Below are 25,276 nucleotides of genomic sequence, written 5' to 3'. Positions count from 1 at the left end.
ACTATCTTCTCCTTCAACAATAGAAATCCTGCTTTGATTTTGAAGGCGTGTGTTGTTTCAACATAACTGACAGACCAGCCACCACAAAGGACATTCAACATCTCCAGAATGGCAAAGCTCTGCTGCTGTCTGCACATTTATTACGAAACAAAACCCAGTCTTTTAGGGTGAGCCTAAAAACCCTGGCCCCAGAGGTCAGTTCCTGGCTGTTCGGAGCCTCCTGCGGAAATAGTCGGGCGCTGCTTCGTACAGCCAGTCCGCATCCACCACGCACAGGTCCCGCATGTAGCACTTGTTGGTGCGGAGCAGCCCGTTGTAAACCACGCAGGCGGGCTTGCAGTGGAAGAGCACAGAGGAGGGGTGGATGGCCACCAGCTGGTGAGAGTCCACGGTGCTGTAGGTGCCGTCGGGCTGCAGCTCCGCGGCGTTCATGAAGAGGCTGTGAGCCAGGCAGCGGCGGATGTTCTCAGTGTCTGAGCGGGAGGACTTGATGGGCATCGATAGCTGTTCAGCAGAGAGAAACACAAGAGTCAGCAAGCGTGTTTGTGCACCCTCGTGGGGAAACACAGCCCCGCTCCAGCGGGCTTCCGAGATCAGGAAATTCTGTGTCAGAAATCTGCTAGCGTGGGAAGTATAAAAGGACCGCTAGGAATTCAGCTCAGGTAGATGTGAGGCCAATTCACAGAATCCTCTAGGTTGGAAAAGACCTTGAAGATCGCCTAGTCCAACCATTATAGCCATCAGACTAACAACAAACAAAAGATGAGCCACAAAATGGATCGAGACTCTCCTGGGAGGGAGATTCAGGCTACCTAGTCCTCGCAGCAGGACACAGGTGCCCATCGGTGGCTCCCGTGTCACATGCAGACTGCAAGCAGTTCAGCAGCAGCTCCCATGCTGCGCCTCCCGCTCTGTGACCGGCAGGAGCAGTGCTGATGTGAAAGCTGCTGATAAATCAATGCCTGACTCTGAGAAGCAGCCAGCCAGTGTGGGCTGCGGAGGCTGACATCACTCAGTGGCACACATAGCACTCACATCCACACTAGAGCAGCAAAACCCCTGAGGTAAAGCTGTCCTCTACCCGAGAAGCCTTCCCAGAGCTCCCCTTCTCTCTTTACCTCTCCTCAACCCACTGAGCCCTGCAGCTCTGAGATTCTGGGATGCAGCTGCAGAGTCAGGAATTTTACCTGACTATTCGTGCGAGAGTGAAAAAAACCCCACGTTTTGTCACTCCTGGGACTTGGTGCACAACAAAATCAGTTTGGGGGCAAACAAAAAAACACAGACAGGTGAAACAGAGCGATACAGTATGGCAACACATTACCTTTACACAAATGTCCCTGAGCTGAGCTCTGATGTCTGACACAAGCATCATGTTCCTGCTGTTGACAAAGTTGTGTTTGCACCATTCCTGCAGCAGAGACACCAGGAGTTAGAAGCGGCTGTTTCTTCACCCGAAAAACATGACAGTCTTTGGATACTGTGAAAAGCAGAATCCTCCACACCACAATCTTTCTCAGAGAAATCTTGCCATATTTCTAGCCCTGATTACTCCTCTCTGTCTACACTCCCTTCCACAGTGCTAAGAAACAGCATGTTGTTGTTCTCTTCCCACTCAGAATTGCTCTGCAAGGTCACCGAGTGCTGCACAACAGCACTTGCTATCTCACAGGTGGTGAAAATAAATCACGTAAGAATGACAGATGCTGCAAGGAATGGGGTATGCAAGTTTACAGATCTACAAGTCAAACTGAGGAGTTTATAGGGTAGGATAAATCAAAATCTGCTTGTAAATACGGTCAGTGTTTTTGCAATGAATCCTGCCAAAGAGCATGTCTAGGTATTTATCAGCAAGTCTCAACACTCTCCCACTCCCTCTTATTTCCAGCTGTAACCAGGGAAGCAAGAGACCTGGCTCTGATTACAGAACTGGCCTCAGGAAGCTTTGCTAACCAGTTTTGCTCCAGCTTTCTGGAGAAACCTTCAGCACTTGAACAGCTTACTCATCCTTTACAATAGGGGAATTGGCGCAAGTCCTCTCATTGCCTTGGAAGGATGCAGAAGTCACTCTGCTGCATGCCAGAAAAGCTCCCCACCACCAGGAGCCCAGACAGCCCTGGTGTCCTCAGAGCATCCTACCTTGTTGCCACTGACATTTAGGAAGGCTCTGTACATGCTGAGCAGGGTAAGATGATCTCCCCCACTGGAGATGAATTTCTTCCTGACGGATTGCACTTCATCCCGCTGGGCAGGGGGACTATAGAGGACACTGTCCACTGACAGCAGCGACACGATGGTCAGGATCTCTTCTGTGCAGCTGAACTTGGGGGACAGGAGGATGGTCTGCAAATCACAGAACAAAACTGATTTTTGGTTGACCAAATCCACTTCAGACGGGCAGACTTTTCTGCTGACTGGCAGCCCAGGAATTTTACTACGCATTGTTTAGGGTAATTTCATAAACATTTGGGCCTGGAGACAACTGTAAATCCTCCTATGGGCCCACCAAGCACCTTTAACAGCGACTGCCATGCTCCTTCCTGAGAATGGCCAGGTCACGTACAGTACAAACATGGTGACTAAAATCAAGTGTGGCATCAGACAGCAAGTGCTAAACAGTGCTGCCAGCAATTCCAGAAACTGCAAGGAAGTTAGCCTTGTTTCAGCTTCAGAGGTGCCAGAGGAAAGAAATTCTCTTTTACAAAATAAATCTCCCCGAATTAAACAACAAATGACAACCAAGCCAGCACAACTGCTGTAAATAAAGCTGTGCTTCATTGCTGTATAGCCAATGTACACTCGTACAGCTGCAGCTGCCCCCCATTCCAGACCTCGTTTAAGGAATTTGAAAGAGAAATGCCAATGGTATTAGAAAGAGTACATGAGATAAAAATTAACTAATTTTTCTGTAGTTTTACTTTAGAGAACTTTGGTTCCAGTGGAAAGGCTGCCATCTTCCTTCCCAGGGGGGTTAGGACAAGCTGATCTTCCTTGTGTTCCACAGCTCCCAGCAGGTTCAGCTGCTCAATTGCTGCTCGAATAGCATCTGCCAAAACAAGGATGTTCGGGCTGTGAGGCCTCCTGGCTGGCACTGGCAGGGATGCGAAGGATCAGCTGGCACATCACTACCTCTTTCCCCTGGCCAGAGGGACAAGTAAATTTCTCTAAACAGAAATCAGAGACCCAAACTGAGGTCTATCCCTCTCTATCCAGTAGAACATCACCTTTTCTAATTTAAATAGCAAAAACATAGGCAAAACTAAAGCTGTCATCTCTAGCTTTGAGCAGAGGCTGTGTGAAATCCTCTATGGCTCTCCTTGGCAGTCAAGGCACACCATGTTCTTTACGATCCAAAACTGCTCCCTGTTCTGTTTGGAAGCTGGACTCTCCAGCTCTCTGCCATAACCATGGCCGCTCTGATTAGACCGAGCCCAAACAATGAGCAGTGAATGAATCTGAGACTTCTGGGCCATCAGGAAAAGATGCAGCAGAGAGACACTGCTCCTCCTTCACAGCCCCAACCTTCCAAACTCCATCTTCTCTGCCTAGCCTGAAGACATTATTTTTAAGCAATTCCTCAGTGACTCATTTGTCATTTTTTTCCAAGGCTGCCTTTGTAATCACTTACCAGGAGATGGTCTGGACATGAAGTCAAAGGTGAGCACATTGGGAATTCTCATGGCCAGGAGCTGAAGCACCACGCTGGCCAGGTTACACCTGCATTGGCAGAAAACACAACTGAGATTGTTCTTTTTTTTAAAATTATTTTTTCTTTTATTCGCCTATAAGCTGAGACAGAGTACTCAGATCTGTGCTGCAACTTGACAGAGACTAGTCCAATGCTGGCTGGTGAACCCTTACCAGGAATAAGTCCAAAATCTGGAGTAAAGTCAAGAGAAAAGTTCAGAGACTCAGAGCCCAACTGCCTACCCTGAGCAAATGCCTCCTAGTTATTCTGTTTAGTCTCCACAGTTCATTTTTCTCAAAAGTCAACCAGTCAGACCCTAGATCCAGTTTTGCTGTTCAGCTCTTTACAGAGCTCCATCTATAACAGTCCATAAAAGAGCTGTGGCAAGAAGTATGACGGTATCAGGGTTCTGTTCTCACCTCTGTATCTCAGGTATTGTCATTTCATCAAACTTCCCAAACTCATTCTCTGTGTAGAGCCGGTAACAGATCCCACTGTCCTCTCGCCCTGTTCTCCCTGTGCGTTGCCAAGCCTGGGCCTTCGACACCCGCTGGACTGCCAGCACTTCCAGACCAGTTTCTGTGCGTGGAAAAGCATCACTTCAGTCAATGTCTGCGGAATGCACAGCTTTGAAAAACATGTAGGATTACAATAAAAAAAATCCCAGGGTCTGCCATCAAAATACTGCTCAGACTTTTACTTGGCTTAGCACCCTGAAACAAAAGTAACTATCACGCCCTGTATCCGTGAAGAGAAGATTCATACTGGACAGATTTTTATATCCCCACAGGGCTGGTACTCAAAAAAAAAAAAAAAAAGACCAACCAGAAAACAACACCAAAACCCACACCTGAAACCTGAGATATTCATTTAGACAGTGCAGAGGGTGTTTTAAATCATCTCTCAGTGGGGCTCATTGCCTCAGATAACTTCTACAAAACTGAAAACAATCTCTGCATTGTTCTTTACAATTCCTCACCAGGGCTGTAATTCTTTGCTTTGACCATGCCTGTGTCCACAACGTATTTTATTCCTGCAACGGTGATGGAGGTTTCTGCGATGTTGGTGGAGAGGATCACTTTGCGACAGCCCTGGAAGAAAGAGCAAACTAAAGCCAGTTAAAAGTCACCTTAGATTAGCTGCAACAAAGAAACGCTGCTACTTTGGGCCAGCATGGGCCAGGCCTACGTATCATCACAGCGTGTTATGATCACAGACCACGCTTGCTATGCCAGCTCTCGCAAACAAAGATAACCACTGGTTCCTAATCAGTTTCTGAAACGTGTGCTTACACTTGCAACAAAATACACCACTCAGGACAGCTGTTATCAATATGTCCTTAAACCATTTCATTTCTGGCACAAGATCTGAATTCTTATTTATCTGCTGAATAGATATAAAAGGGCCTGAGGCAGCACAATTTCCTTTTCTTACAGCCCTGCCAAATATGCCCAGGTTTTTAGCTTTCTTAGTATTTGGTCCATTAAATGCTGTAACTTTTTTGTGATAGGGATTTAAATTCCTATGAAAGGGGCAAACTTCAATTCCTCTGCCCTTTTCACTCCGCCTAATCCTTCCTTCTTTTTATGATCCCAGATGACTTATTATATGCATCTGTTAATACCATCTCAGTTGCACTCTTGTATCACCCTGGAACCATTCAGCCTAAAGTCAGCAGACAGTGGAGACTATGACTTACTATCAGTACAGACAGCTTTAACCCCTCAAATTCCACATTTCTTCCAAACACGCATGCAAGCAACCAAACTCATCCTGTTTACCCATCACACTGCCTCACCTTGGGGGCAGCCTGAAAGACACGGAGCTGTTGGGAGTAGGGCAGAGAAGCATACAGAGGCATCACCACCACCCGTGGGCAGCCTTCAGGGAGATACTTGGCAACATCTTGACAGGTTTTGGTCATTGCTTCAATTTCTTCCTGACCAGTCAGAAACACCAGGATGTCCTGAGAAAAGGGTGCTGCCTGGAGCCAGAGGAAAAAGCAAGTGAGAAGTTAAGATGGTTTGGATAGGGAGGGAGAACAGAGACTGTAACGAGATGTTGTCCTGACAGCAAGTCAGCAAAGCAGGTAAGAAAGAAGAGACACACACAGTGCAGTGTATGCAACAGCCTGAAGTTCCCAATGGATTCACCAGAGGCAAAGAGTAAACTGCATTTTGCAGGACTGAGTCTCAACAGGATGGAGGAATTGCTTCAAGTCACACATCTACTTCGTTGAATAACTGTCCAGGACATGCACACAGAGAGCCAGCAAGCACCCAGGTAGAAGCCAGTAAACAGAAAACTCTAATGAGAGGAACATTTAGGTATTAGGTATGAATTGACATCGGAGAGCTTTGCTTCGTAGTCTCCTTTCAACTCCAGCCTTGATGTACAAGTCCCAAAATCCTGACAGCATCTTCAAAGCATTAAATGCACTTTAATTAAATGATATAACCATCTGGCAGTTTTGCCTTCAAACATTTAGTCACAAAATGCCTATAAGTTGTCATTTTAAGAGATTTCTACTTGCTCTGCAGTTACACTTTGACAGTAATTAGAATCATATTCATGCTACTGTTGGCCTGTGCCTGGATTTCCTCCCACAACCCAAGGCTCTTTATGGTTGACCACTTCCAATCTTTCTTCTCACTTTTGGAATAACACTGGCATTTGTCAACCCCTCCCTCGAGCCAACATGATTCACTAACCCAGCATGCTCCCCAGCTCTCCCCTTTTCCCAGAGGATGCAGTGAGCACCTCCAGGACATCTCTGATTCGGCAGCAGCAAGCTCATACCCTCTCTTCTGCCACAGCAACCCATGAGCCCCCAGATCAACAATCCATGGCCCCAGAGAGGCACAAACCCGACGAGACCACCATACCTGGTGGATTTGGAAGATTGTCACCAGTGCTGCTTGGAGATAATCACTCTGAGGCTGTTTGGTGTAAAAGACCTGAATGGGATGCTGCCTGCCCTCTATATAGAGAACAGGAGCTCCATTGAAGTACTGGGAGAACTGGTCAACATCCATCGTAGCCGACATGACAATCACCTTCAAAATGAGCGTAAGATGGGTTAGTGCTGCAGTTCCGACCCAGCAGGACACTTACCAGTCAGGACCAGACAACAGTCGGCTTCCCGAGACAGGTATCTGCTCACAACAGCAAAAAACACACAGAGTTTGGAACAGGATTGATCCTTCCTTGTTAAAGCCATCAGCTTTGGTATCACACAAGCATAACGTGTTGGTATGATAAAATGAGTGAAGACACGTTAAAGTTATTTTCTGACATTTAATAAAGAGAGCTAGTGTCCCCAAAGCGAGGCTGTGGAACAGCCTGTTGAACGAGACTGTGCTCAGACCCTACCAGTCCCCTACATGCCTTCCCCATCAAATCCAGAGTGCTTTCACACACTCCATCACCTACTCACATACATTCATTAGGTGTCCACGCAACACACACACGCAATCTCCTTCCCCAGTGGGAGCACGTCCTACAGCTGTCATACCCAGCAGAGAGCTCCCATACCCAGGGTGCTCTCAGCAACAGCACCAAAACCTCTCCCGGCACCACATCTAGTCTATAGCTCACATCCAAGGGGCTCTTATGAAAAAATAAGATACCAGACACCTTGTTCAGATGTGTCATATCATGCCCACACATCATAAGTTGGCCAACCTTAACTATTCAGATTTAGAGGGACCTTTTAGGAACAGAAAAATAGCCAAGGCTGAAGTTTCAAACACTTTGGAAAACCTCAGGAGATACTCATAGCACTCAGAGCCTGAGCCCCACCCCTGCCCTTTGTTGCCATCCTAGATGTACACACTCGTAGTGGCAGTTTGCCCAGTTCCTTCCGTTTCTTTTGCGCAGCTTTCACCACTCCAAAGAGTACATCCGTATGGATTGTCCTCTCGTGAGCTTCATCCAGGATGACAACGCTGTACTTCCGCAGCATCGGGTCCCCAATAGCTTCACGAAGCAGCATTCCATCTGTTAAAAACTTGATTCTAGTTTCCTCAGATGTAAGGTCGTCGAAGCGTACGGTATAGCCAACCTATGGAAACGATCATTGCAGAAAGGACAAACACGAAGTTTCTCATTGCCATCACACCACAAGGAAGGACTACAAACAAAGCACCCTGCTCAGCACACCAGAGAGCCAGCCAGAACTCGGAGGAGGCTCTGGAAAGTGTAACAGTGTATTTGCAATCTGTGAGCAGTTAATCTTGCAAATCTAATCATCCACCCACAGGATGCTCTCAACCCTGTATCCCAACTGGCTTTCTCCCAACTACAAGTTCATCACAAATGCTCCAAGCATCCTTTCCTTCCTCCCCTACCAGAAACAACTCCATGCTCTCCAAAGATTTTATGTAGGGGAAGTCTTTCTCCTCCACTTTTCATCCACAGATCTGCATGGATTCAGTACTCTGTTCTCCTTGACAGTGACTTTTGATACAGGGAGCAATGGAAGAGTGCACAATATTTTTTTTGTTGTTTTATTCATTATCCTGTTTTTTTTCAAATGGAGGAACACAAATAATTATGAAGTAGTAAAATACCACAGAGACAGAGTCAAACATGGCCCCCCCTCCAGCCACAGAAGCAGGTAAACACCATTTTTTTCCTTTCAAGCACATTATTAAATGACAACTACCTAGTACCCCTGTGGCTGTTTTTGATCTTATCCATTAAGCCCTGATACAGCCCCATCAACACTGCAGTACTAAAGCAACTCTCTGAAGACCCTGTAAAGCAACATACCAGTGTCCCCAGCTCTGTCTTCTTCTCATCCGAGACTCTGGTAGCCAAGGCTATAGCTGCTACTCTGCGAGGCTGGGTCACAGCAATGATGCCGTAGTGGCCAATTCCTTCTTCATAGAGGTACTGGGGGACCTGTGTGGTCTTCCCTGAGCCTGTTTCTCCTAGGGAACATCAAGGGAAAAGTTTTTTCTCTTTTATAGCACCTTCAAGTGAAAGGTGCCAACTCATTTTTTTATGTTAACTTTTAGCCATATTTCAGGACCGGGAGGCTGAAGACAGGAAGGGGTTCAACAGCTTGCCCAAAATCACTCCATAAAGCAGCAGCAGAGACAGAACCCAACGCTTTGCTCTAGTTGTTAGAGCACTCCTCTACAAAACTCCTTTCACCCAGGTTCTCTCCAGCCACACTCTGGTTTAGAAACATATTCCAGTCTGTCCAGATATGAAGTATTTGCTGGTAACACAGCCAACATAAGATAATTACGCAGAGCAAGGAAGAGACACCAGTTTGGTTTTATGCATACATTCACACTATGCACTAGGAAGTTTCAAAGTAAAGCTGTAAGCAAATTAAAGCAAAGCTTTTATCACAACAGCAAGTAGCGAGTTAAGGTTTGAGTGTCTCTTAGAGGAGCACTTGGGGCACCAACACGTCAGCAACTCTTTCCCTGCACCTTCCCGAAATCAGAGAGAGTCCCTTCAGGCTCAGCTGAACGTCTCCTCCATCCACACAGCACTAGCACACAACAGAACAAACACCATCCCGTTTCTCCCCAGGTGTATTTCCAACACAAACTCTGTGTAGAGCCCTCTACCAAAGACAGCAATCAGGAAAACCCTACAGCCAGCTCCCATCAATACTCACCACAGCATCGGCGACAAAGTGTCACTTACTGGGCACAGTAAAATCTGGCACAAATCGTAGTGCTTAGAGGCACTGCAAGTGAAACCATTTTGAAGTGCAACGTGCACGGATTAGCAGAGAATATTTTCAACATCACCCATCATTTTCCTGCACATTTTATTACAGTTTAAAACACATCTGTAACTCAAAGCGGATCCCCTTCAGCTTTCTACCGGCCTGTTACAAGAATTGCTCTACGTGAGAGAGCACGAAGCTCTGGAAACGAGAACCCTGTACTCTCAACCCTTGCAAAACAGCAACAGCACAGAGTGCACTGGGGGAGCGAGGCGAGCACAGACAGGAGGAGGAGGAAGACATATGAGAAATTTGGAAGGATGGCCAAAAGCAGAGAAGAATCAGAAAGCCAAGTTGTAAGCACTGCAGCTGCAGATTGGCAAAAGCAAGATGGAGCTTTTTAGCCCACTTCACAGCTGCACAATTTTACATGGTGTATTACAGAGTATATTTAGCAACCAGTAATGACAATCCCAGGATTATACAGAGGAAAGGAGATAAACGCAGTCACATCTATCAATCTATCAATTACCACAACTGATTTTTTTTTAATGGTTCACTTATATCAGTGAAATAAAAAGCATTTTTCATTTAATTCTAACAAATGCTGAGCCTTTACACTTCCAGATGAGAAGCTGTATGTCTTCAGCTCCTAACAGCCAGACAAAAAGCTTGTTAGTCTGGACTCAAAGAAAACATAATGCAATTAGTGAATGCCCCAGAAGACATAGCTGAGGAGACACATTTTCCGAAGAGCAGGGTTTTGCCATTTGACTTTTAAGTTGACTGAACTCCATGCGAATGGCAAAACAGAAAGGAGAAGGAAATACTTTTGCCTTCTCCATAAAAGTTAAGGCACCGGCTGCCTTAACCGGTCAAAACTCAAGAATAAAAATATGAGCCATTTTCCACGTTTGACATTTACACACAAACCGTGTCTGTGCAACTTCTTACAGGCCATGCCACCCCCCGACGCCCGGCTGGACCAGCCCAAACCCGGCGCCAGGGACACCCGCTGTCCCCTCGGGACCCCGACGACCACCCCGCCCCCGGGAGGCCGCGGTGCCGCCCGCTGAGGGGAAGCGCGGCTCCCGAGGCCCCCAGCTGTGGGGGCTGTGGCGCTGAGGGAACCCGCTGTCCCCCCGCCGCCGGGGCCGCCCGGCTCCCGCACTCACCGATGAGGACGGCGCTCTCCAGGCCGCGGAGCCGGCGCAGCAGCGACTCCCGCCTCTCGAAGATGGGCAGGCCGCGGCGCTGCGTGTCGGCGGGCGGAGGGCGGCGGCGCGGCGCGGGGAAACCGGGCATCGTGGCGAAGCGGCGGGGAGGGGAACGGTGGGGCAGGGAACGGCGGAGCAGCATCCGCCACCTTCGCCGGCCGCGCCTCATCGCTGCGCAACGCTCGGGCAACAGCTTCCGCCCGCGGCTGCTATGGCGGCGGCACGGCGCCCGGAGCGGGGCGTCACGGGAAATAGAGACCCGGGGCCTCGTGCCGCCATGGCGCCCGGAGCGGGGCATCACGGGAAATGTAGGCCCGGGGCCTAGCTGGCACCTGCCGCCATTTGCAGGCCGCGGTTTGGGGCACCGCGAAGCCCTTCGTGTGCCCCTGGGGGCACGGGGAGCGCAGCACAGGCCTCTCTCCTGGCAGGGGCACCCACAGAACCGAAACATCCGCCAGGAAAGGCAGAGTCGACCAGCAGGCAACATTGCAAACTGGCAGGTTCAAGACCTACCTCATTCCCATTTATAATTGCTGGGACAAATAACCTCTCACACAGCTGACAAAACACTCTCCCATGATGACTCTGGTATTTAAACACACTTCTCTGTGGGACAGGCTACCCAGGAATGGTTTCAAGGGCAATCAAAGTCCTGATTATAAACAGTAATCTGACCATAATAGCCAATTTTGTCCCAGGGTACAAGTAAGCAACACTTCCAATTCTTCCCAGATACAGATATCATGTCATCACTCTGTTAAGAGAGGAGTACAATCTTAAATACCCCACCAGAGTGGAAGGAAGCGTGTGAAGAAAGCAGCTCTGGAAGAGCGAGGACAATCTGTCTTACCAATACATGACGTGGAACAGGTCGTCCTCAGGAAGGAGCACGTCACCTCACCCACCTCACAGCGGGGCTCTGGATTTATGGGTCTTCTCCGCACCACAGGGCTGTCTTTTAGCTTCATCCTCACTCCCTAACGTCCCACCAGCAAACCACTAAGTGGCTCTTACACACAGAACTACAAAAAACATTTCGATCCAATTCCTGTCTCATAAGCTACCCTGAAGCAACATTGCCCACAACATTTTTAGTCCTCCTAGATACTAACATTTAAAGTCTGTTTTGGCAAAAAAAAAACCCCTCCCTTGTTTTTACAACCTCTAACAGATAAATGCAGATACAAATGGACTCACCAATTTTGTTTACAGAATATAATACACTGCTTGTGGACAAAGCACTTCCCCATGAGATCCCAACACATTCATCTCCTGACTACAAACAAGTTAAAAACCTGTAGCCAGTTTTTAAGAACAGCAAAATCCTGAGAATAAAGATGATCACATGTGTCAAGGGCAAGCCTAGACTCCCAAATTAGGAGGAAGATGCAGTTTCAACAGTATCTCTTTTTATCGGTTACGACATAATCAATAAAGAGCTACCCTGTACAGTCCACAGCATCTCATGAGCTGAACTGTGCTCCAAATTCCTTACGTGGCTCCTCATACAGATATTTATAGTCAATATAACTTCAAACTAAATCCCACTCAGCGTCACTGACCTGTGACACTCAGTCCTCTCATGACAAACTTCATACACAGACCATGAATTTAACACCTTGAGCGGACAATCCTGCTTCCTAGCAGTTCTGAGACACATCTGTGGGAAAAGCTTTCATTAATGCTGTCCTCTTGAGGGACTTGCTTTTTCCAACCTCTGCTTTTTCATCAGCTGCCTCAAGACTACAGGATTATATAAAGGATTAACAAAAAAGGATCCACAAGACATTTTATTCAACGAACCATCTGAGATATTTGAACAGTTCTGACTCCAGACAAGTTTTCTTACCTAGTGCTTCAAGTCATTTAATAACTGTTAGAAGTGTGCATGTGTGGGGCCGGATTTTGTAGAACTACCTATTTAAACAAGCCAGACTCAAACTTTGTCATCTGAACAGTCTTTGGGAGAAAAGCCATCAAAATGTAGCGTCAGCCTGCAAGCGTATTCACACAGAGGCACGTTCCAGAAACCCAACTGGCAAAGTGAAAAGCCTACATTATGCTACATGTTGTATTTCTCATAATTCAAACACAACTGGAGGAGACAACAGCATCTCAGATAAAAACCCTTTAGCCACTGAAATAGGGACTTAGACTTTCAACCATCTTGTAGCTGTTTTATCCAAGAATAAAAAATGAGTTAAACCCCAAAAAAGTTGGTTTTGTCCCCTGTAAAGTTTCCCACATAGTTTCCTGTATCAAATAGCTTGAAAAAAATGCTTTAGAAATCACTTTAAACAAGTACTTGTAGTCTGGTTAACTGAAGTTGACAGGAAATGGTTTCCAGTTTTAGGTTTTTGGCTCCACGGGATTAGTATTTTCATCACCAGCACAATAAATTCCCTGACTGGGAAAGACACTGGTAGCCTGGAAGTGTCTTGGATTAGACTGCCATTTCATAAAGTGCTTGTATTCAAAACCAGAGAGCTGTCAAAAAGTGTCCTTTCTGCGATGGGGAATGAGAGAGTCCCCAGTATGGAAATCAATTCACGTCAGTCTCTCCCAGTTGTCACTGGGTTTTGGCACAGACATTTACTAGCCTCCAAGGCGCTGACCTTCTCCCCATGCAAATCCTCCTGGTCGTTCTTCTGGCAAGGGATTGTAATTAGGATCATCTTCTGGTGTATCAAATATTGCTTTCCTGGAAAACAGAAAAGATTTTTTTTTTTTTCCTTTAGAATACATGTTTTACAATAAGACCAAGACTACTGAAATTCTGCACATGTAACAGTGCCCTCCCCCAGAAAGAGCCTGCCAAAGCACTGGTGATTTATATCCAAGTCACACTTGCTCTCCAATTAGGAGCCATCTGGAAGAAGGTCTAGAATTATGTGCCTAAATCAACCAAGACTGACGAGATTCAGCTGAAACTTAAAACTCCACATCCAGTGTAAGGCAGAATTTCATACAGCTAGCATCTTCTGCCAGGGCAGGATAAGGGAGCAAAACGTGAATAGGCTGTTGAAGAGCTCTTCACATATTGAGAAGGGGCCAAAGTAAGAGTCAAATACAGGCAGTATTATCTCAATCTCACAGGCAGGATACAGGCATTGACAGGCAGACTTGAAATCCACAGAAGAGCCTGCATTTGAGACATCGGGGGCTTGGGTTTCCTGTTTATTATAAAAATCATGCTTAATCTTGTAAGTTATTTTGCCACTCTCAAATCTAGTTTCAGAGGTTTTCTCTCCGTAGATTTGTTTATCCAGAAACAAAAATGTAGTAAATTCTTTGAAACAGAAGACAAGAAAAAACACAGGCTGCATACAAGCAATCATTACATCCAAAACATCTTAAAAGTAAAGTGTGTTGAACAAGACAGTTCTTAGAATAGCTAAAGGGATTATTTCTCTTCACCCAGAGTGACAGGCCATTTCAGAGAAGTGTTCAGAACAGGGAAAAAGAATATACCAGCGGTATTACAGGATTACAGCTAAAACAAAGAAAATAAAAGCATCTGGGGAAAAAAAAAAAATCCACCATTCTAGACCCAGACAAGAATAATACGAAGCTTTCTGAACACAGACACGTAAAAGGATTTAAGAGCAGCCTGACACTTTTTTCCTAGAGGGAGACGGTTACTGAGACAGCATGCATTGCTCCAGCAGCCTTAGGACTCCTCCTGCACACAGCTGGGTGCATACACCCTCTGAAAAGGGGAAAGCTCACATATATCCTTATTGCAAATGTGTAACTGGACACTCAATGAGTCCACAGTTGCATTTATATGAAGGTAGCCCTCACAGAAACTGCCTTCAGCTGCTAAGGCCATGTTAGATTAGTGTAGGCCTACAAAAGCGACCAGCACAGCCGTCCTGGGACAGCCATTCCTGCAACCATCACCTGGTACAATTACTTGCTGAAGACACAGCCTATACTGAACAGAAATAAACTATCCCTGCAGTGTACTTGTCCCATCAAACAGGTATGACCCATCAGTTCAACTAAGCATGGGTCTGAAGAGGAGATTTTAATTACTCAGGCTTCTGGGGGCTAGTTCAAACAAAAAAATCAGTTCAGCTCTAGATAATTCTGAGTCTCACAGAGCTCAACTTTCCCTGTCTCAACTGCCCTATTGTTTAGGCAAGCTTCTCTCACCCAGGCATTACGATTACAGCTCTCTGTGCAAGAGGGAACTGAGTAGGAGTAGCACCACTCAGTAGTACAAACACTGAAGTCTTTTGCCAAAGTTGTGAAATACAGAATGAAAAAAATAATAGATATTTTAATACCTCAGTCACTCTGTACACAGCAGGACTCTTCTTATTCCTCACACCTCAATAAGAGACATGCGTGTCTGGTGCCACCAACAGGCAAAACTCAGTTAGCAAAGACTAAAAAGTGTTACCAAAGAAATCAAAAACCCCTTTAGCCCTTCTTGGCAAGAAGTTAGTTCCCACTTACACATCTGTAAGATCCCCCTCCCTTGTTTGGCAACACATGAGTTAAATAAAAGCAAGTACAGACACACCACAATTCTGTCTCAAGCTGTCTAATTTACCAGAAATGGATGTGACTGAATTATAAACAGTTTTCCATGCAAGCACTTTTTCTACATCCATTCCAAATCAGACACCAACACTTACAGGACAGACGGTGTTCTCAGAAGCCTTCCACCACCAGGCTGATTGGGAAAGACATCCTCTAAGAAAAAATATATATGCCCAACAGCAATGCCTAGCATATAAAGAAAAGGCAAGTGGTGATTTTTCAATACTTCTCCTTTGCAACTTTCAAATGCTTCACTAGAGTTTTCGGAAAAAAAACCAAAACCAAAACAACACACATTGATTCTTTCACAGAAAATATGGTAAGAGATATACAAATATAAAAACCAATGAAGCACGCTGACATCAGATGAAAAACTTAGCTTACAGTACAAGACAAATACAAGGAAAACTGCTTGTCATTATTAAACATACTGATGTTATGGCTTCATTAGAGTTGATAAAAATAGCAATATAAGCTATTTTACTTCAATAGTCTGATGCCCAGTCAGATTGTGTACCTGGGCTGATTCCAAGCAATAAAAAGCCAAAGCATCAGAAGCTGTTTCCATCCTTATTACAGTACAAAATAAGCAACAATGTTTAGAAATCAGAAAAGCCTGGTATAAATACACTAGACAAACTAAGTAAAAAGCATTCTTTCCACATTTTGTGTTTCAGGTAAAACATTAGCAGGAACAGATCCTCGTGATTCTTGCAATTGCTTACCCAGGAGATCCACAATGATGGAGTTCCCCAAAAGCAGTGAAAACCCCATCAATACCCAGGGTAGAAATGGGGCTTGAAAGATGAGAAGACCAAAAAAGTTCATACGGACATAGGGATTCCTGCGGCTCCATACGTACACGAGCATTATTGTGAATGCCTGACCCAAGAAAACCAAGTTCACAAACAGGCCAAAAAGCTGTGACTGGTAGTTAAAGAAAACAGTTCACCAAGTCATTGTTGTAAGGTCATGAGCACGAGAAGAATTTCACAGCTTAACCTGCGTTTTCCATACAACTGCTAACTCTATTTTCCCAGGTTCACATCGATCAAATTCAATACCTGGAGGAGGATTCAGGGTACCTGCAGCACAAATAATCCCTTTAAAGTATAAATTTAGCATGAAATCACTGAAGCAACAGCATTTCTCTTAGTCTGAGCATGATTACACACCTGAGCAGTCCCCTTTTATCTGATAATCTAATTTCCATAATCCTGTCAAGCAGTAAAAAGCCTGAAAGACCAGCCCAGTATTTGACAGCAACAGTCACAAAGCATTCAAAACTACTTTAACAAATACTGTTATTCCTTGTACTACAAACAAAATACATTATCTCTGAAAAATTAAGATAAAAGTAGCATCATGGTTAGTCCTTGTTCACATATCTTTAGCTTCACTAAAGCAGTCTGGAGTACAAGAAGGATACAGTCATTAGAAGTCCTCCAAAAAGGAACATAAATACAAAATCTGCTGTTCGACCTCGAAAAGAGCCTTCTTCAAGCATTCGGCAATAACGATATCTGAAGTCGCAGGTCAGGAAAATTTGATTACAAATGAGTTTAAAGAAAGATCCAAGTGGAAAAGGGTTCAATTATACATGAGCTTAGATGTAAGTTTTGTATCAATTTACTTCATCAACTGGCTCTTTCTCAGCAGAGGGCAGACCCAGGAGAAAAAAGTTACTTGGAATTATCTCCTGTACGTCAGAAACAACCAACCTGAAGGATCAGGCTTGTACAACAAAGTCTTAACAACACAAAAATAAGTGGCAAAATTCTTGACAACTTATGAAGGAAATCCTGTTGATGTCCATTCATGACATCAGTGAAGTCGGCATTGCTAGACTCCCAGGAACTTCATGGTGGAGCAGAACTTGCCTATACACACGTACAGCAACATGCCCGTACTCTGGAGCTCTGCTTTCCAAGGGAAAAAACCAAACTTGATGAAGGATACAAAAAGATCATATTAAATAAAAAATTAAAGCCAACTGGTCCAAAGAATAAGTAGTTTGTGATTAACCTCCATACCTGGAAATAAGACCAATAGAAGGATTTTAAACATGACAGCTTATTTTTATTGTCTAAATACAAAAGCAGGTAACAATGTAACTGAAATCTCCTTCACAGTCAACAAACCAAAGACCTATGCTAAGATACAGTGATCAGCACTCTAGCTTCACTAGCTTTTTAAAAGTATAACTTCAATACACAGTCATTTGTAACACTATTTTGAGAGAACACGCACTCACAAACTCAACAGCTTGCTTAAAAACCTCCCATACTATAGAATACACTTACTTGAAAGTGTTTAAATATTAATTCAGGGTTGAAATACAGCTGAAAGGGTGTGATGAGTTCTAATTGCTGAAAAAAAAGACATTTGATGGAGTCAATACACCAGGAAAAAGCTATACACACTTAAATATGTAACCCGCTTCCTCTGTGCCAGAGAGCCCAAGTTCTCATTCAGCACACTGAGCTTTCTAGCAAGACCAGCCTCGATAACTTCTGCAGCCCCCCTCACATTGTCATGCTTTGTTTGTGCTTTACACCTCTCCAGGTTTCGCAGCGGGCTGACAGCTGGAGTCCCGGAAGCGCTGCTCTGAGGGCCCCGAGGGAAGACACCCGGCCCTGGGGCGGGGAGGTGTCTAAGCTAACCCCTTCCGCGGTTCCCGAGCGCACTCCTCTCCCCAGCCCGCCGGCACAGCTCCAACGAGCCTCGCCCCCCTTCCCGGGCACCCTCCGCGCAGCCTCCACGCGCCCCACCGGCTCTGTCAGGCTGCGGGCCGTCCGCCCGGGGCCCCGCGGAGCCGGCCCCGCCGCCCCCACCCACGGGCCGAGGCTCTCAGGAGGGCCTAGCGCGGTCCGGAGAGAGCGCGGCCAGTGGGGAAGGGGCGGCTCCACTCACCACGGCGGCGGTGGTGAGGACGCAGGCCGTGGTGTAGGCCCGCGTAACGGGCGGCACCTGCAGGTACTCCTGCCTGAAGGTCTGATACGCCATCTTGGCGCTTCTCCCGCCACTTCCGTTGTGGCACCCCCCGCCCTCGCCGCTGACCGCCGGCACAGCCAATCGGCGCCGGCCACGCCCCCGCGGTCGCGCTGCGTTCTCATTGGCCGATCAGCGAGCGCGGCCTCTTGCTCTCCTCGCTTTCCCCGCCCCCGGGGACTGGAGCGCTTTGTGATTGGGCGGCGCGTTTATCCCCGCGGTCACTGATTGGCTGCCGGCGGCGTTGCTCTCCTGAGGGGGCTCGAACGAGGCGGGAAGCGGTGGAGGCAGCGGAGCGACTGGTGGGTGAGCGGCGGTGGGGGGGGCTCGGCCGCGGTCCTGGCCTGGGTCACCAGCCTCGGTCTGCGGCACTAGAGCGGGAGGAGCGGCCCCAGCGCCTCGGGTAGCGGTACGGGAGGCCGCGGCTGCGCTGGGCCTCCTGTGGGAAGCGGCTTCCTCTCAGGTCCGGGCTCGGTCTTCCCGCCTACAACAAGGCCCGTCTCCCCCGGGGGCTGCGTTTCTCTCTCCTGTCCTTCCCGGCTTTCCTCCGCCACCATGTCGGTCAACCCCATGGCCTACGAAGCGCAGTTCTTTGGCTTCACCCCCCAGACGTGCATGCTGCGCGTCTACATCGCGTTCCAGGACTACCTCTTCGAAGTGATGCTGGTGGTGGAGACTGTAATCCTGAAGAAGTTGGAGGCGCTTCCTGGGTGTAAAATCACCCCCCTCCAAGTCCGGAAAAGTACGGAGGAATTTCTTCTCTTCATGAAGAAGCACCTTGACAAACTCTTCAGTAAAATGGAAGAAGTGCTTCTGCAGCTGGTGTTAAACATCCCTAAGAATGTGCTCCTTCCTGAAGACAAGGTCCACGAGCAGTACCCCTACAGCAAAGAGCAGTTCCAGGCGCTTCAGGATGAAATCCAGCAGCTGCAGAAGCAGTACAGGGCTGAGGCGTCTGCTGGGCAGGCGCTGCGAGCAGAACTGGAAGAACAGAAGGTTGTTCAGGCTGAGCTTGAGAAGATTTTGCAGTGGTTTGATGGGCTTGAGAATATCTGTAGGGAGCACGGGACTGGCAATTTCAAAGAAAGCCTTGCTTTCTTGACACAGAACGCTAAGAGACTGCAAGATGTGCTGAAAGATGTTGAAGAGAAAAGCAAAAAAATAAAGAAGCCTGATCAGTTATTGTAATGGAAATTCTGAAAAGGCAACAAAAATAACTTAGACATCTTGCTTAAAATGATAGGGATTTATCCTTCCAGAAACATCTCCCCTAATCCCTTACTCCTCTAATCCAGCTGGGGTCTAGACTAAAAACTGTTGAACTGTGTCAGTTTGCACCTATTTAGCAGCTCCCTAGAGAAGGAGAGGAAGAAAGAAGCCTGTAAAATGTCTCTCCGAAACTGGTGATTGGGAATAAATTTTGGGCTGGATAACCTGACTGTGCAGGTACCTTCCTGACCTTAGGAACTCCAACTTTGAACACAACATAGCTTTTGTTTATTTTAAGGGTTATTAAAAAAAACATCTAAGAAAGGCCTATAAGAATGTGTAAGTGTGTTTCCAGCCTGATGCCGGTTCAGGTGACAGTGGATGTTTTTGTCAGCGAGGACACTGCAACTCCATGAGCAGTGTCTGGTTAAGGCCGAGGTGCCGTTCCCCATGTTTTAAAAGCCAACGACTGGGAAGCATGTAGAGAGGAGTGAGACAGTGATGCTGTTGTCGAGGTTCTAATGGGAAATAGATCTATTTGCTTCAATACTGAATGTCAACCCAATTTCGGAAATTTCAGGGTTGGTTACCACTCATATGTTTGCAAAGAGGTAGCTCGTGTTTTCTTTCAGCAAGGACAGCGTGCTGCTCCACAGACCGAAGATCTAGAAGTCACTGGAGGAAATGAGCAACTCAATCACCTTGTCCTACTTCAGCTTATGTTGCTTTATATATATATATACATATTTTGTTTGTTTTTCTTTTTGTTCTCCAGTGTCCTTTTTCTACTAAATAACAAAAGTAATTTTATTTGTGTTTAATGAGATTTTCCTGTAGAAATGTTGTGAAGACTGGTATGCTTGTGTTCTTCGAGGTCACTTAATTATCTGTACTTGATTCAGAATACATTACTCACTCTGTTGGCCTCAGCAGGTTTTGAATCTCCTCTATGGACATACCACAAAATATCAATACTGATTTCTACTTTACTAGCGTAAATGTTTGGAAGACATTAAATTTGTGAATAATGTAGAAGTTACTGCAATTAAAAAAATGTATTAAAAGTATAAAATACACTTTGCGATTCTTTCTCCCCTGACTTCTGAAGCCTTCATAGAGAATCAGCTTGGTAAAACCACTCTCTTTCTTTAACCACACGTGTCCTTGCTGCGTGGCTGGCGCAGAGAGCAGCTCACTGGCCACTCCTGGAGTCCTCACAGAGGAGATTTCTGACGCTGAGCTCTGGACTTCTGCAGCGACTGTCAGACTGTCCCAGAGCCCAGGCAACCCCCCCACTTAACCTCACACACTCACGCAGTGTTCCTGTGTCCAGCCAAGGCCACGGGTTTTCCTTCCAGCTTCACCCGCTGCTGTGGCAGCTCATCCCTCAGCGGCTGGTTCCGACGGTACTGGAGGGGCACTCCCAGCCCCAAATCGTGCTCGTGTCTGTGGGGCCCCCTGATGTCCAGCTGGTGAGCAGCTCCACACACCCCGACTCCATCCCCAGTGGCCTCTCTGTCCGTCCTTGTCCCACTCTCCACGGGCTCCCATCCCTCGCGGAGGCTGATTCAGCCTGTCGGCACAGCGGTGGCCACAGCCCGTGTCCCATCGGTGACACAGGGACAGGGCAGGCAGAGACAGGGTGGCACCAGGCTGCTGCAGGAGTGGGACCTGGGACTGGCTTTTAAAGAAAGGGGAGAACTTCCACGTGGTTGATTTTAATACTCGTTTTCTCTAAATGATTGCGCGGAGCTGGAAGATTCAGAGAGCCCCAGGCTGGGAGCAAGGCACTTTATAAGATCCGATGTAAAAGATGTAACCAGCTGTTGTAAAACTTTACCAAGATCCTTATGCAGGGGGGAAAACCAGCCTTGCTGTAGTGCTTTTGGTCCAATAAACGTGCCAGCAGCACAGCTGAGGCCTAAGGGGGATGAAGCCACTGGTTTTCTTACCAGGATAACACCCAGTCCTGGTCCAGAGACACACGGGAGCTGTCGGGGGCCGGGGACATCCCAGCAGCCGGATGCACCATCAGGATGGGGAAAGGCTTTGAGCCCCGCTGCAGCTGCTGGGCCCATCAGGTTTTCATCGTAACTCCAGGGAATAAAAAGCACTCGCTGGCTGCGGGGAGAACGTGCAGCCGGATTTGCAGCCCCTGAGCATGTAGGAGGGGGTCGAGTCCAGTGGGGAAGGAGCCAGCACTGTGTCCCAGGGGTGGTGGTGTCCCCAAAATGCCCTGCAGATGCCTGGGGCTTCAAGTTTCTGATGCAAGGGGAAAAAAGATAAATAAAATTAAGAATTTTTTGGACAACATTCACAGCCAAGTCGAGTGCTTGGAGCCAGGCGATGCAGCCCTCCTCAACATATACGCTGAATGACAGTGTAATTAGTAGCCGTTAATAAACCCACACCTGGCAATATGCCAGCCCAGGGCCAGGGGGGGGTTACCATATGCCTCCTCATTAAAAGCTTTAATTACAGGCAGGAAACGCTGGTGGCAGCCATACACTCTAATTGCTTCACCTCAAGCTGGTGGCAGTCAGCTCCCTCCCTCGCTGGCAATCTGTCCCCATCCCCATCCTACAGCAGGGCTGAAGGGGCCAACAGGGCAGGGAGGAGCTGCTCACGCCACACCATCCCGTTATAATGATGAAAAAAAAACCCTATTATGCCAAAATATTTTTTTTTTTCATGGGGATTTTGGCTGGCCCAGACTAAGCAAGAGCATCCCCCTTCCCAAAATACAGCCTTGAGACACCTCCTCTGCCAAAAAAAGTAGAGCTCGATCGGTGGGGGGTGCAGGGAGACAGACGGGTGCTGCGAGGTGATGTGAGTTATCCCGGCTGGTGCGTGCGGCCGCTCTCCCCTCGTGTTATCACATCACACACCGTAACATGGGATGGGAGCGAAAGCGCTGAGCGCCTCGGTGGGATTTCCAGAGAGCTGCTCTGGTGCTGCCTCCCCTGCACCCCAGCCCCCGCATTAAAATAAATGGGGCGCAGAAAACGGGCATTCAGATCACATTAGTGGCAAAACATTGATTTAATCAAGCGAAGAAACTCGGTCAGGGCTTGATGCTGGCGGCTCCTGGCTGTGTCTGCTGATCCTCCCTGGAAATTGCTTTAGAAAAGAACATGGTAAACGTTTTTTTTCCTACTCAAGGAGGTGACAGGACAAATCCTGGAAATGTTTGGCACTAGAGGGATCACTTTCCCGTGTAAGATCTTTCCCCCCCACCATTAAACCATAGGAAAGACGGAGTGTGACTAAAGGGCCTTTGCTGGAGGGAAGCCTTGGAGGCGGCCGCGCAGCTTGGAGCGGAGAAGCAGGGATAACGATAAAGGGTGAAGTCTGTAACGGGGTTACTCCCAGTTGGGGCCTTCTGAGGGCTGATGACTCCCCCTTCACTGGGGACAGGAAAAGCCTGTCCCTCGCCCAGCCCGGCACGGCTTTGGGTGCTTCCCCAGCCATTCATCCTGCCTCCACATCCCCCCTACCAGTGCTGCAGTTTAAGTAGCAGTTGTGGCTCTCAGGACCAAACTTGGCAAGACAAAAATGTGGTTCAGAGGTTGGTTTAGCTCCACCTTGGCTGTAACTGAGGTCTCAGGCTTTTGCTTTAAAACCACCACCTATGTGTAGCTGGACTGTGCCCAAAGCCTGGACAGCAACTGCTTACCAGCACCCAAACCTGCAGCTCGCAAGGACACGCGCTGGTATCTGATATCGGACCCAGCAGAAACATCTTCCCATCTTTTGTTGGAAGTCATCATAGAAAATTTGCTTTCAGCCTGAAAAGGAAAAAGAAGAATAATAAGCTAAGCAAATGAAATAATGTCAAGGCAAGATTGAGCCTTTGGAGCTCATTTCCCTGTATGGATCCTGCCAGGTGGTGATGCCCCAAAACTGAACATTTTGGACCCAATGGTCCCACGCCCGCAACCCCTTTGCTTGCACCCACCAGCAGCTCTGATATTTGTGTCCCCTTCCCCTGGCAGCTGCCCTGCCCGGTGTCTCTCTGCACACCCTCTGCCCTGCAGCCGTGGCTCCCGCACACCTGCTTCTGGGGAGTTTATTACCTGTCTTTTCCCTGTAAAAAGGAAATTCTCCTGCTGCTTTGCCTCACTTATCCCTCCTGGGCTGTTATTACTCCTACTTACACAACTCAGAATATTATTCCCTCTTGTCACCTTAATTTCTAATAATTAGTATTTGGTATAATGCTACAGAAAAAGTCAGCTCAATGAATACTACAATAAGCACTAAATTATAACCTACTGCTCAAGAAATCCATTTTGAAACGCAGCCCATGTAAAAGAAAACGAGGGGCAGTGCCTTTAAAGCCATTTACCTGGCTGGATCAACCCTCAAATCAAGTCCCCAGCGAGATCCTAAAATGACCATAAACCCTGGGGGCATTTCCTGGCCTGGGACACGTCACTGACCATGTCTTGGGGCTGGATGTGTGATGGTGGCAGTGATGTGGCCCACCGAGGTGGGACCAGGATGCCGTATCCCTGGGGAACAAGCAATTATGTGACTTTAATATTTTATTTACTCCTGACAAAATGCTGGGGTATTAATCCACCCGACGTGGGAGCGGGCGATAGCATTAATCCAGCAAAAGTGTTTGTTCATTAAAGAGTCCTCGGTGTCCCTGTTTGCACACCCAAGCTGCTGCTGGTCCCTCTTACAGAGTGGTTTTCCGTGACTGGTTGCAGCAGGTTCAGCCCTGTTGCTATGGCACTGGGGCACATCTGGGCATGTTTTTCTGAGCTTACCACACAAATCACCTCTCCGATAGCACAAAGCAATGCGGTACCTTCCTTACCTGCTGGGGCTCGGCCGGTCAGGATTGCTGCAGCATTGAGTGAACCATCCCCAAAGGGGGTTTCAGCTCTTCAGTCACTAATTTGGTGTTGGTGTGCCAGAAACAACCTAGGAAACCCAACTTGGGGGGGGGAGGAAAGAGGAGGATAAAAGTTTACAGTGAAGTTCAGCGGCTGCCTTGAGCCCACAGGAGCTGGTGATGGAGCTTGTCCTCTCCTTTCCAGTGCCGAGCCAGCCCCTGCCCCTTGCACTGCAGTGATTCTGGCAGAGCCGCAGCCACCCGTCCTCACTGCCAACGCAGAGAGGGCCATTCCCTTACCAAAAACGCAAAGTCAAACCACAACAAAGGAATAAACATCCCCAGGTGAGAAATAAAGCCACATAGCTTATATAAATCCAAGCAAAACCCTTCTCTGTTTTAATTGGGGCTGCGCCTAAGAGTGCTTTTTGTTGAGCATTTGCAAAATGAAGAGCAGGTTTTTATCTTAGTGTGGTTTGCTGGGAAACACCAGTCGTCATCTCAGTGTGCAGTCTGCTGCTGCAAGCAGAATGGGAAAATGAAGCTGTAACATCCTAATTTGAAGCATGGATGTGCCTTGTTAGCTGCTGGCTGTTGGGGAAGATGTGAGGATTGGCTCGGACAGGGATGTTTCTGTGACAGGATGAGTTTCCCCACACACAACTGGCTCAGGGCACAAAGTGGGCTCCTGCTTTCTTCAGGGAGGGAGGAACAGGACATCAGGGATTTCCAAAGCTGTGCCCACACGTGGAGACTTTGCTGAAGCATCTAGAAACAGTGTCCAGCAAAACCGAGCTTTTGCCCCCCAGCACATCCCCTCCTGACAACAGTGAACAGTGCAGCTCTGCTGGAAAAACACTTCAGGATATGGTGCATCCAAGGCTCTTTTTCCATTTACTTCTGCTGTCTGGTCACTACCACAGACCTGGACCTGTGTGTGAGATCATCTCTGGCTGGAAACGTTTTGATCTCCCCATTTCTGGCCCCTGACTGTGAAGCCAAAAAAATCACCTCATGGGAAGGGGAAACTGAGATTGCTTAACCAAAGGGACTGCGTACTGAGCCCCCTGAGCGATGAGCTG

The 25,276-nt window shown here is 47.4% G+C and overlaps 3 protein-coding genes across 6 annotated transcripts; 1 reads left to right on the top strand and 2 right to left on the bottom strand.

Annotated features, from left to right (window-relative positions):
* Window positions 1-118: 118 nt before the first annotated feature.
* Window positions 119-10,844, bottom strand: DHX33 (DEAH-box helicase 33). Its single transcript, XM_074845722.1, has 12 exons — window positions 10,556-10,844; window positions 8,462-8,622; window positions 7,524-7,751; window positions 6,574-6,744; window positions 5,487-5,672; window positions 4,668-4,779; window positions 4,108-4,267; window positions 3,629-3,717; window positions 2,919-3,046; window positions 2,140-2,343; window positions 1,325-1,411; window positions 119-504 (listed from the first exon to the last, which is right to left on the bottom strand). The coding sequence occupies exons 1-12, from the start codon at window positions 10,764-10,766 to the stop codon at window positions 196-198; spliced, it is 2,046 nt and encodes a 681-aa protein (XP_074701823.1). The 5' UTR covers window positions 10,767-10,844; the 3' UTR covers window positions 119-195.
* Window positions 10,845-12,372: 1,528 nt separating this feature from the next.
* Window positions 12,373-18,198, bottom strand: DERL2 (derlin 2). Of its 4 annotated transcripts, XM_074845726.1 has the most exons (8): window positions 18,062-18,198; window positions 17,452-17,517; window positions 17,108-17,181; window positions 16,578-16,671; window positions 15,874-16,075; window positions 15,244-15,334; window positions 14,890-14,954; window positions 13,205-13,298 (listed from the first exon to the last, which is right to left on the bottom strand). In XM_074845726.1, the coding sequence occupies exons 1-7, from the start codon at window positions 18,152-18,154 to the stop codon at window positions 14,921-14,923; spliced, it is 654 nt and encodes a 217-aa protein (XP_074701827.1). In that variant the 5' UTR covers window positions 18,155-18,198; the 3' UTR covers window positions 13,205-13,298; window positions 14,890-14,920. The 4 variants fall into 4 exon arrangements, with proteins under 4 accessions (XP_074701824.1, XP_074701825.1, XP_074701826.1 ...); XM_074845723.1 differs by lacking the exon at window positions 14,890-14,954 and having other exon boundaries at window positions 12,373-13,298; XM_074845724.1 differs by lacking the exon at window positions 14,890-14,954 and having other exon boundaries at window positions 12,373-13,298; window positions 15,874-16,069.
* A 205-nt stretch (window positions 18,199-18,403) lies between these two features.
* Window positions 18,404-20,420, top strand: MIS12 (MIS12 kinetochore complex component). The gene has a single exon (XM_074845371.1). It carries the CDS (start codon window positions 18,695-18,697, stop codon window positions 19,325-19,327), a length of 633 nt encoding a protein of 210 aa, XP_074701472.1. The 5' UTR covers window positions 18,404-18,694; the 3' UTR covers window positions 19,328-20,420.
* The last annotated feature ends 4,856 nt before the right edge of the window (window positions 20,421-25,276 follow it).

Source organism: Strix aluco, chromosome 19, assembly GCF_031877795.1.
Source record: "Strix aluco isolate bStrAlu1 chromosome 19, bStrAlu1.hap1, whole genome shotgun sequence".
In the NCBI taxonomy this organism is placed as follows: Eukaryota; Metazoa; Chordata; class Aves; order Strigiformes; family Strigidae; genus Strix; species Strix aluco.
This window is presented reverse-complemented; position numbering and strand designations above follow the sequence as displayed.

Bases quoted from the DNA above. Each gene is read 5' to 3' on its own strand.
- MIS12 (XM_074845371.1), top strand. From the start codon at position 18,695: ATGTCGGTCAACCCCATGGCCTACGAAGCGCAGTTCTTTGGCTTCACC.
- DERL2 (XM_074845723.1), bottom strand. From the start codon at position 18,154: ATGGCGTATCAGACCTTCAGGCAGGAGTACCTGCAGGTGCCGCCCGTT. The intron at 17,182-17,451 runs GTAAGTGTATTC...TCTTATTTCCAG, and splicing joins TAATATTTAAACACTTTCAA to GTATGGAGGTTAATCACAAA. The intron at 13,299-15,243 runs GTAAGTGTTGGT...TCTGTTTTCCAG, and splicing joins CTGAGAACACCGTCTGTCCT to GAAAGCAATATTTGATACAC.
- DHX33 (XM_074845722.1), bottom strand. From the start codon at position 10,766: ATGAGGCGCGGCCGGCGAAGGTGGCGGATGCTGCTCCGCCGTTCCCTG. The intron at 8,623-10,555 runs GTGAGTGCGGGA...GATGTTCCCTAG, and splicing joins GGAGAGCGCCGTCCTCATCG to GAGAAACAGGCTCAGGGAAG. The intron at 3,718-4,107 runs GTGAGAACAGAA...CTGCCAATGCAG, and splicing joins ACAATACCTGAGATACAGAG to GTGTAACCTGGCCAGCGTGG.